Genomic DNA, 12,677 nt, shown 5'->3' on the forward strand with positions numbered 1-12,677 from the left:
TAGCCTATCAGTGCAAATACTATAAAATAAAATAAAATAAAACAAATAAAAAAAAAACAAAAACAAAAACAAATCTAAGTGTACTCGAACCTGGGGGATGGGGCAGATGATGGATGTGAAGGATGGGGGGAGGGGGGGGGGCAGTCTTTGGAGAGAGCTCTAAAAATGAAGAGTAAACGTTTCTGTTGTCATCTATCGGTATAAGGTTCGAACATCCCGGACTCCCCTTGCCTCTATTAATTAACCTGCTGAGGCTATCCGAGCATTGAGTCACGTTGATTGCTACTACACTGACTATACATGGGCTGCCTGCATGCAAATAGTGTGAAGGCTACGCGAAAACAGTATGAATGTAAAGGTTGCTGGTTGCCTATTTGACCTTTCTATTGATTCAATTCTTAAGTTTCACTACTTCGTTTAAAAAAAAAAAAAATGGTGAAGTTTTTGTATCAAAAAAAGAAACACGAAAATCCCTATACGAAAAACAACCCTTCCGTTATACCCCTCCCCTTATACCCCTCATCCAGGACGGAAATCCACCGCAATGTGCCTAAAAATGGGAACACAAATTTGACTGATGAACCGCAATACAATAGTTCTTATTAAGTGCGTTAAACAGACTTTGAACCGCTCTGTTTATAATGTTACAAATAATATATATAGTAAGACAAATATGATTGTAATGACGGTACCCAATATACCATACAAGAGTCCTCAGCACTACATTAAAATAATTGTAATTAGGCTTCTGCTGGCAATATGAGTAGTTGTCCAAATTCATTGCGTCATAGTAGTTCTCAACCCTCCCAAGAAAATTATGCGGATCCTCAGTTTGTGTTATAAGGTTCCTCAGTCTTTACCAATGGTTGGAACAAGATTTTAAGAGTATAAATGCCTGACTTAATGTTTTACTAATTCGTCATCATCATTTATTCTGATTGTCATGATATGCACTTGTCCAATAAAATTCACATTTCGTTACTGTTTGATTATCGTTTCTCTCAATTCAATGTACATACAATGACGTAAGCCGTAAAGAATATTTTATTTGAAATTTCTTTTCGGGTAATATGTATCTCACTCACTGAATTCTCATACTGCATTCAAACAAGAAGATACATGAAGACAAGATGAATGAACATTTTGCTCAGAGTTCAAACAAGCTAACAATGACCATGCTTCCTAGACAAATATCCATGTGACAATCCGGTTTGAACATTTTCACTGTAAACGTACTTCGACATAAAGGTGGCGCCCTTTCTATTAAAAAGAGCTCTGATTGAAGAACAAACAAATATTTGTTTCAAAAGATTAAATTCCTTTTGAAAGCCCCATTGACTTACATACTAAATCACAACAATAATGTGGTCTCTAAGTCCAAAAAGAGGTCTCACTATCTAAACGCTACCCATCACTGGATAGCTGACAAGTTGTTAATTCATTACATTATCAATTTTTCGTATCATTACAATTCCTTAATTTTGCAAATGAGAGCCTGAAGTTTTCGTCATTTGTAATCAAATCTCTTTCCTCAGCAGTAAACAGTTTCGTACGATGCTCCTGGAAGGCCTGACGGGGTCTAACATTGTCCCATTTGACGCAATATTCGCACCACATGTACTTTTATTCATACCTTTTTAACATGCAAGCCACACAAAAACAAATCCTGATTGATATCATATCAAAAAAGAGGTTCTCCGTCTTCTTTTCGGCCCTTTATTAGATATATACTCTGGAAAATATGTGTAGGTAAAGTAAATCAGTATTGTGAACGGATCATGGACCCAGGGGAACTAATTATATGGGCTATAAACTGTTGTTGATGTTTTTTCTTTATTGTGAATACGGTCCTTTAGTTTAATTCACATTGAGATCTGAGAGTGCAAACATTTGATCTTTTATTTTTTACCTGGTGTTCGAAATTACTTATTATTATTTGTTTTATTCTCAGTCGATTGATAATTTCAAATATCAACTTACGTTGGTTTTGTAGTGCTCACTTCAAGACTGCTCATTTGTGTTATGTTATTATTGGTAAAATCATACCATCATTATTAATTTCATTCCTGCTTGTCCAGAACGTTACTGGAAATATTCATGTACTACAATGTGCATTAAATATAACCTCCCATGCAAAAATGGCATTGTGCTCTGCATTTGTATAACCTATCTCCTTGAGTTAAATTTTTAAATGGATATTGTGTTGTGGCTGAACAATATTTCTCACCAAAAAATCACTGGCAGAATTTGAATATTATAAATGTTAAGACACGTTTGTAGACTAACGGGATCTGACAAGAACTAATTTATAATATCATCATAATTGCAATTCAACGGAAAACCTTTTTGTCTTACTTCTCTAATAACATGGTTTGGGGTATTTATATTGGAACAGCTGTTTCTGGTTAAAACGCAGAAGTCTAGTGCAATGAAGTCATCGAAGCCTCAATGCGTTTTGCATTCTGGTTTAGTTTTGCATGCAATGTATCACACAATCAGCAACGACCGCTTTGACCTCGGTCGGATAACCTTGCCATACTATACAAACATATTATATAACAACTACGGATCAATGGCTGAACACAGATAATTACTAGGGGAACTATATCACATTGAAAGTGAGCAATATCAATTATATAACCAGGTTCGTCTATGCAACCACTGAGCGAATTTAGTCTCCCAATAATGATAAAACACATTGTTTGTCACTTTTGCAGTGCATGTAGTACTCACAAACTACACATAAATGACGACAAACACCTTCAAAAATCGACCAAAATGTGGTAAAGATGGAGACGGTGGTATCAGCGAGTTTTAAAAGCTACTATTTTAGTAGTAAACATACCAATAATGTTATGTGGTGCCGTGTACTATTAATTGACGATAGGCCCATATATCAGTTTCGCGCTATTAATTTACCAGCGGGCATTTCCTTTCACAGACGACATAAAGAACATTACTACAGAAGTTTTGGTTCTGTCGAAACACTGTTAAACAGGATATAAAATTCATAAAATATTTTTTAAAAATGCTAAATGTTTAGATTTAATCGAAGGCGGCTGTACTTTTGATACAATCAGTATTTCCTTCAATCTCAAAGTGAAGGCATGCTAATGTTAGAAATACCACCTTCATTTTTCTAAAGGAAGTATAAAGTATCAAGTTGAGTTAAATTGCCAGCTTGAACGTGGAGATTAATTACATAGGAAAGTAATAGAAACCATTTTCGAAAGTTGAAACATGATATATTTATTATTCTGTATGATATTAATACAATGTATGAGACCTTGTAAAAGTTAAATCTGAATTTCGTGTCTTCAGTTAATTTGAATATAAACAGATTATCAACTCGCAGATCTGTTAAACTCCATAACTTCACTAATAGCAAGATATTCTCCAGATATCTCTGGGAGATAATTACCTCTGATGCTTACTCCCCAGATATCTCTGTGACCTTGAGCGACGACGAATGTGGGCAAAGCCCGTAAGGGCGAATGGATTACAACCTTCACGTCGGGTGGCTTTTGGGATGATTTTTGCACGAGTGAGCACATTTTGTGTGTGTTAATTGCGGCTGCATAATGTATTGGCTACTTATTTCCACAAAATATTTAGGTTCAAGAAAGACACACTACATAAGTAGCCAAATTAATCATATCGAAAGGTATAGCTTAGCGCAAGACTGTATTTAAACTTATAATGCATTTAAACTGATCCATCAAACAACTAAGGCTCAGTAACCTCCCAATGTGAACAATTATGACAGTCACAGTTATAACATCAGTGCGGTCTGAATTTTTTACGACATTAATAACACTATTACTATTTTGCACGTTGATGCCTGTCCATAAATATACATTGACACAACTCAGAACAATTGGAGCTAGTTTACAATTTTGAAACAATTTCCTGTGACATTGAAAGCAGCTCAGTCAAATTTGGATACCGTTTTATTTATACAAAAATGTGGTACCAACTAAAAAGTGAAGTAAAAATTACTTAAGTTTGAGTTTTAAGTTGGTGTTTTAACTGTGTGTACTATAAGACTATAAAAGGTTTCTGGGACGACAAATGTAAAAGTTGAATCGAAGTTCTTAAAATACTCTCCCATGAATCTACATTTGGTGGAAAAATCGAGATGATTGCCATAGTGTTGTGATCAATAACAATGTTATATCGAGTAACACTCTGCTGGATTAGCAAATGGTCGAACAAAAAAGGTGCCTTAGGATATTTTTTGTCTTCTTTCCATTAGTTGCACCAAAAATGTGTAACAAATCATACGGTTGAGTGTACGGAAAGTTTGAATGCTGATAATTGGATACAACGCTGTTTGTTAAAAAAAAAGTGGTGTTTCTGTTATTATTTTTAAATACTTCATATATTTGCATGGCTATTTCTGAGAGCCTTGTGAAATCAAAGGAATGGTTTTGATATTTAACATTCCTTTGACTTTTTGATGCAATGAACTAATCAGCTTTTACACGCATTTAGTTTGTCATTTTTGTTATGTTCCAGAAATAATTATTAGCTGTTTTATGTTTTCCATATGTTCAAAATAAAGGAAACTTGTAAACAACGTATACTATTTTGTCGTTATAACTTAAACGCTTAGTTCAATAACTTGAGTAGACAGGGATTACTTGCGGCCTTGAAAAGTGTTTGCTATCGCAACTACTCACCATTGAGTTCATCATATTAGAACCGTCTCTGAATAGACACCAACCAAGAAAAGGCAATCAAAAACTGAAGAGGGATGCATTAACGATACTTAGATGCTCAATTAACTTCAACAAGTCTTTTTTAAGTTACCATTGCTTCTTATTTCCTTGTTAAGGATACACATACATAGTTTTACAGTGCGTAGTACACGGTATAGCTATGCGTATATAACAATAGTCTAGCAACGACAACTATAAGATTTTTTTTTCAAGGCTGAGGTATATGCAAATTTGAAATACCACACTGCTTAACCTATGGCCTATATATTAAATTACTTTTGTTTGATTTTAACATGCATCAATTTACATCACCGCATGCTTGAAATTGAAACTTAACCTCTACTGGTATGTTTATAATAGCGGTGTTTTTAAAATGTGAGTATTAGTTTAAGTTGAACTGAGACTCAAGTAAAGTGTTTCATCGACCAACCAACATACCGACCAAAGACAATGCTTTACCTTTCTACTCTGCGTATTGGTCTGCTTTCTGTTGTGCTTTCAACAGTTTTTGCAGGAGGTAAGTATCCAGTTCTGTTCTTTAGAAAAAAATGCTTACAGTTTAATAAAAAAATATCGGCACAATTTGGCTTGAAACTAATTGCGACCATCAATTAGTCTGAAAGGGAATCCAAACGTATCAGTTCAAGGGCGTAGGAACGGGGGGGGGGCTGGGGGGGCGCTAGCCCCCAGTGAAAAACATGGGGGGCGGAAGTATCATTCCGCCCCCCCGCTCCGCAAGTCAGAAAACCCCTTTTTCATTTCCAAATGAGAAAAAAATCTCATTTGGAGCACCAAATTGCATTTAAGGCCAGGTGAAAATGCAAAATTCTTTACAAAATGGAATGGGAGTTGAAGTGTGCTATATTGCACCAAATTGCATCTGAGGCCACCTGGAAATGCAAAAAAATTCCAAAGGGGAGGGGAAACCCCTCCCCTTAGAGCCCTCCCCCAGGCCGGCCATCAGTCTTCAGCCCCCCACTCAAAAGTACCTTCCTACGCCACTATATCAGTTGTTTTCGTCCAGAAATTCTTTAATCAATCACTTTGATATATAAATATATAGGCCTAGTTAAGTTTCTACTTGATCAAGTTAATGACTCGAAAAGTATTACATCGGAAATTATACCAACTGTCTGACCATTCGGTGAATTGGAAATTAACGTCTCACACGATTACTTCATGCAATTTGTTTGATAAGTTTATGAATGGTCAGTCAATGAACTATAGTGATGAGAAAAGTGAAATCATGGCTAATAAAGCAATGAAACGAACAAAGGAAATTCGTTAATTACTATCGGATAATATCATTTTTACAGATTGTAATGAATATTGTGGGAAACCGGCTCCGGAAGGGTCATGTTGCGAACGGTTCGGTCTGAACGTTAACCGTGATTCAGATGTAGTCATCACCGCCTCAACCTCATACGCCAATAATCACGGACCACGCAGAGCCGCTCTTTTTGAAGACGATCAAGGGGGAATTTCTGGTTGGGCAGCCGCCACTAACAACGCGTAAGAAAATGAAATTTACAACATAATTATGTTAATACTGCATAATGAACATACAGTAAATTATATTTCCATAACTGCTACCATATTAAACATATCGTAAAAAGGTAATGATTTTCCATTGTCGTTTAGACAACACGCTAAAATCTGATTTTTTTATAGGATATAAGGATGAATTAAAATACGCATCGTTGAGGTTCAAGTGTTCAGTTGAATTAATTGATCAGAACAATTGTGATATCATTAAAATATCGAAGATATGGACTCGTCTGTACAAATGTTAAGATCGAAACTGTGGCATAGCAAACACATTATGTTTTCAAGCCAAAACTGTAGTATGTAAAAATAAATCATTATGGACTCGCAATAAATCATTCTTATTTTCTTAGGATAAATGTAAATACATCAAAATCGACATGCACTAATGAATAATCTATCTTAATGTTAATGTAAATTTGTAAATATCACCATGGAGTTCTTACTCAAGAATCTATCTTAGGTTAAATTTAATTATATGAAAATCAAAATCTATACTATGACAAAAATGTTTCAATATTATTACTATTATTATGATTTTTTTGTTGTTGCTATAGCTAAATAATTCTAAAATGTTGTCGCCTAATTCTTCCCGTAAAAAAAAAAATGTACCGTAAGAAAGTATGTGTTATGGTCGGTTCTCATCTGTTTCGCAGTGAGCAATGGATTCAAGTAGATTTTGGCTCCCCTCGCCAAGTGACAGGTGTCCTCCTGCAAGGGCGTGGTTTTTGTCATTGCAACCAGTGGGTTACGTCATTCCGAATTCTATTTTCCAATGACGGGGAGATTTTCTATAGTACACCGGTAAGCAATAGCAGATACCTGTATTTCTTACGTTCTTATCATGTGTTCCCTACTCCTTCTCCCCCCCCCCCCCCCACTTCACTCATCTTCTCACAGCTCCCTTCCCTCTTTTTTTCTCCACACCTTTTTGTCTTTGTCCCTCTCCAGTTTATTCCCTACCTTGTGCCTTTAATCTTAGCTTTGTCCCTCCACTGTTTATCTCCTACATCTCCTCTTCCCCTGTTGCTTTCTTATCTCCATCCCTTGTCTACTTATAATCCCCTTTCATCTATCTCATTGTGTTCACCATGCTCATTAACCTGTCTGTATTCTGTGGGTGTCTTTGTCTCCTCTGTTACTGTTACTTGTCATTTAGCCTCTGAAGAAGATCCTGCTAGGATCGAAACGTCAGGCCAACTTACTTTTACACAATCTATTACACAGGCTCTCTAGTGAATAAGCAGTTTGCTAACAGCTTTATTTGATTTTAATATAAAAACTTCATACATATAGCTATCTATATTTAAGATACATTAAACGACAAGATATTCCAACAGTAGTGTATTTGGTTAAAGCAAGCTTTCATTTGGGCATTCTTCGTCCGTTCAAGATTCTGTTATGACTCTGGAACTGAAGAAGAACTAATATTTCGCATCCTGTTAGTCATATTAGGTCTGTAAAAAATGGCATCGAATCGTCTCGCCAAATGAACGAGTCCTACATTTGAATCATGTAAAATTAGTAGGAAGTGTAATGGATATCCTATACTCTATCGTTACTTCAACTTGTGACTTCATACCAAGGCAAATAATGCTGCCAATCACTCGTCTTGAGCTACAAAATAGTATTTCAAATATCGCACGTCATTCCGTGATGTATTTCTCTTTCACAGACTATCGAGGGAACATTCGATCGACATACCGTAGCTCGTCGTTACTTAGACCGACCCATTGTCGCTCGCTACGTTCGACTGAATCCTATTACCTACTTTGGTCATATTACCCTAAGGTTTGACCTTCTTGGATGTGAAGCAGGCATCTTTGGCTAGTTGTGAAACAAAATTCCCTTGTTCGTGAAATAACCGTCTCCCATACTTTGAGATATTTAAGAATGATTGTCCTTTAATTTAACGTTTACGAAAAATGTAGCTAAAGTATGTTACTTAAACTGATGTACACAAGACACAAACAGTTTACCTTAAGTTTCTGTTTGAGATGTTAACAATTGTGATGGTGAAAGGGTTACTGTAGCTAGATTGCATGAAGTTCACAAAATATACCGCTAATAAATATCCGAGAGATCGTATAAACGAAGTTTGGTTTTGACATATTTTTAAGTCTAATGATATAACTTTATGAACGTGTTACTGCCATAATTAACGTTAACGTTGGCATTTGTTTAAGGTAAACTGGCGATAGTATACAATGTGAGGATAATTGCTAGCAACAATGGTCTGCACGAGACTGATTGCACAAATCGCTTAGTGAATAATACTATTCAAGATGACCAAAAAAGATCAACATTAAATGTTGCATCAGTTGGTATGCACATCTTTCCGTCGGTTTGTTTGAAACACAAATTATTGATAATATTAACCTTATTTGCAGAGGAATATGTTTCTCGTTATAGATATGTAGTAAAAGCAATCAAATGAAACGCATTTGCTATTCAAACTAATTATCATACGGTTTATCTCTTTTTTAACTAGAAAGAATACACTGCGGGAATTTGCAGTTTGTGTATGGTTATGCTTTACTGGTACTATGTTATGAAGAAGACAATACTGCGCTACAATAAACACATTTTGAACTTTTTGTGCTTTCGTACGTACGTGCAAACTGTATCTACAGTGTACGCTTTATCGCAAATAAATCAGCATTTTAATATACGACCGCACAGAGCGTTTGTGGACCGAATGGGGTTGCTATGTGCTTAAACAGTGGCGCTGGCAAAATAAAGCATGTTACTGCAAGACAAGGTAAGTAACACCTACTGTTTAAAAAAAAAATAGTATCGAATGGTAGCAGTTGGTCAAGGCGATGATTCCGCTTCCTTTGATTGATATATCTTAGACTGTGCTTACATTGCATAATCTATCAGTACAAGTACTATATGAAGCTAAAGACATGATATTAGGCCTGGTAGGCTAGCCTATCAGTACAAAACTATATGTAGCTATAAAATTAATATTACGGCTGTTAGCCTAGCCAGTAGCAGTAATACTAATATATATATATACTACTAGCCTATTTGAACTAATGCAATATGTAGCTATATACCTAATATAACGGCTGGTAGCCTGTCCTGTCATTCCAAGTACTATATGTTGCTATAGACCTATTACTATGCCTGGTAGCCTCGCCTATCAGTACTAATACCATATGTAACTATATACTATTATTACTGCTGGTAGCCTAGCCTATCAGTACTAATACAACATTTAGCTACCCTTTATTACGGCTTGTAGCCTAGCCTATCAGTACAAATACTATATATATTGCTATAAACCTAATATTAATGTTGGTAGCCTAGCCTATCAGTACTAATAATAAATGTAACTATAGATTGAATATTACTAGGCCTGGTAGCCTTGCCTACCAGTACTAATACCATATGTAACTATATACTATTATTACTGCTGGTAGCCTAGCCTATCAGTACTAATACAACATTTAGCTACCCTATATTACGGCTTGTAGCCTAGCCTATCAGTACAAATACTATATATATTGCTATAAACCTAATATTAATGTTGGTAGCCTTGCCTACCAGTACCCATACAGTATAGAGCAATATACCTAATATGATGCCTGGTAGCCTAGGCAATCAGTATTAATACTATTTGCAGCTATAAACTTAATATTACGGTTGATGGCCTAGCCTATTGGTAATATACAATATGTAGCTATATACCTATTATTGCTGCTGGTAGCCTAGCCTATCAGTACTTATACAGTATGTAGCTATAGACCTAATATAAGGCCTGATAGCCTAACCTATCAGTAACAATACTATATGTAGCTATTGACCTAATATAAGTCCTGGTAGTACTAATACATTATGTTGCTATATACCTAATATTAGGGCTGGTTACCTAGCCAATCATTACTAACACTGTTTGTAGCTATAAATCCAATATTAGGTCTAGTAGCCTAGCCTATCACTACTTAAACTACATGTAGCTGTTTACCTTATATTCAGTACGGCTGGTAGCCTAGCCTATCAGTAATGTACACTATGTAGCTATAGACCAAATATGATGACTGGGTAGCCTATCGTATCATCGCTAATACTATACGTAGTTATGGACCGATAATGAGGCCTGTTGGCCAAGACTATTAGTACTAATATTATATGTAGCTACATACCTAATGTTAGGGCTGGTATCCTATCCAATCAATACGAATACCGTATGTAGCTATAAATCTAATATTAGGCCTGGTAGCCTAGCCTATCGGTACCAATACAACATGTAGCAATATACCTAATAATCAGTACGGCTGGTAGCCTAGCTTATCACTACTAATACATGATGTAGCTGTATACCTAATAAAACTGCTGGTAGCCTATCCTATCATTGCTAATAATACATGTAGCTATGGACCTACTATTACGGCTGGTAGCCTAGCCTATTATAGACCGAATTACGGCTAGTAGCCTAGCCTATTAGTACTTATACAGTATGTAGCTTTAACCCTGATATGACGTCTGGTAGCTTAGCCCAACAGTGCTAATACTATATGCAGCTATAGACCTAATATTACAGCTGATGGCGTAGCCCATCAGTTCTAATACAATATGTAGCTGTAGACCTAATATTAGGCATGGTAGCTTAGCCTATCAGTACTGATACGATATGTCGCTGTTGACCTAATTTTAGGTCTGGAAGCCTAGTCTATCAGTAATAATACTACATGTAAATATAAACCTAATATTAGGCATGGTAGTACTAATACTATATGTAGCTATGTACATAATATTAGGCCTGGTAGCCTAGCCCAGTAGTATTAATACTATATGCAGCTATAGACCTAATATTATGCAAGGTAGCCTAACCTATTAGTATTAATACTATATGTAGCTATTTACTTTCTGTTAGGCCTGATCGTACTCATACTACAGACCTGGTAGTACTCATACTACATGTTGCTATAGACCTTATATTAGGTTTTGTAGTATTGTAGTACTACCTAGTTTATTACGGCTAACGTTTCCGTATGTGTTGTTAAGTGTGAATCAACGCAAAATAAACTCAATATATGATCAGAAAAGTCGTATTCGCGTCAAACTGAAGTACGCTTGAACCTGCCCAATATAGAGTAGACAGGTAAGACTTAGGCTTTGCAGATGAAAACCAGAAAATTCAATCTGAAGATATTTAATTATGAGACTAATTACGCGAACTAATCAAATCATCACAGGCAGCCGATACGCATAGCTGGTACAGTAACTACTGTGTAAGAAAAAGAACTGCGCGACTGGACAAGGAGGCTATGACGATGAGAATGCCTACTAGGTGAAATAAAGGAGGTACCGTACCGCTTGCTTCCAGTTCAAATCTTTCTTTAACTTTCGCCAATTCGTCATGCCGAGAACGAAGCAAGGCCATGTTCGGGTATATCAATAGGCCTACTTATAGCATGAAGCTACTAGATACGACTTCATTTTAGAATCGCGTATTAAATAACTCACATTCAATGGTTGATACAAATCATCTACTGTTCAAATTCCACAACCGTGCATCTGTAATTACTACTTTGTGTTCGTAACACGGTCACATGTGGTACAGGACATGAATATTATAGTTAATGTACCAGAGATGAGTATATAGGGTGTCAGAGAAAAGAGTCGTGGAACAGTACCGCTGGTACAGAGGGACCTATGCAACCGCATGTCTTATTGTGGCATACTCCTTGCAGAATAAGACGTTTAGGAAACAGACCATTCATTGACATGTTCTCTGCGGAATCATGATTTCAGGAAAAATACGTCATTGTTTGGCATGCTCATTGAATTGTGAAATTTAATCGGTCTTTGACATCACTTATTTCTCATTAGTAATTAGTGTATATGTATTAGTCGTTATTTCGGCACAACCCAAGTGCATGTAAGGATTATGAGCTTTGGTCCCAAACGGTGGTCTCTCTATAACATAGTCAGCAATTGTGACTCGTTAAATCGATTTAGCTATTACGTTGTCTGGCTGATTATGTCATTTATCGTTGTATGTCTTTATGTGATCATGACGTTTCAAGCCACAGAGTAATTGTTTTGCAACGTCAGTTGTTGCCGACTAAATGTCCTATTTCGCTTTGAATGCAGAGAATCCGTTGACCAGGTTTTTGTTAAGATTAAATGATGACAATATGGCGTAACATAATTATAAATCGTTGTACGGCATTATACAAATATTAAGTCCACGATTACTGGGCATGATGACTTTGGCGCTTCACTTCTTTAATGGTAAACAACTGAGCTGCATATCTCATCGCAAACATCGCAAAAGTATTCATGAACAATTGATAACGAACTGCATAATATCATATTTGAAATCCAATGCCGTTACTTATGAACTCCGCACTGATCAAAACAACATATATATATATATATATATATTTTACAATACCA

General features: G+C 36.0%; 2 protein-coding genes across 2 annotated transcripts in view; one reads left to right on the forward strand and one right to left on the reverse strand.

Moving 5' to 3' along the window:
* Positions 1-12,677, reverse strand: part of LOC139982008 (uncharacterized) — a 100,729-nt gene that overhangs the window by 80,179 nt on the left and 7,873 nt on the right. The window lies entirely within an intron of this gene.
* Positions 5,061-8,782, forward strand: LOC139982015 (lactadherin-like). Its single transcript, XM_071994516.1, has 4 exons — positions 5,061-5,238; positions 6,038-6,233; positions 6,923-7,070; positions 7,942-8,782. The coding sequence occupies exons 1-4, from the start codon at positions 5,172-5,174 to the stop codon at positions 8,095-8,097; spliced, it is 567 nt and encodes a 188-aa protein (XP_071850617.1). The 5' UTR covers positions 5,061-5,171; the 3' UTR covers positions 8,098-8,782.

Source organism: Apostichopus japonicus, chromosome 16 (genome assembly GCF_037975245.1).
Source record: "Apostichopus japonicus isolate 1M-3 chromosome 16, ASM3797524v1, whole genome shotgun sequence".
Classification (NCBI taxonomy): domain Eukaryota; kingdom Metazoa; phylum Echinodermata; class Holothuroidea; order Aspidochirotida; family Stichopodidae; genus Apostichopus; species Apostichopus japonicus.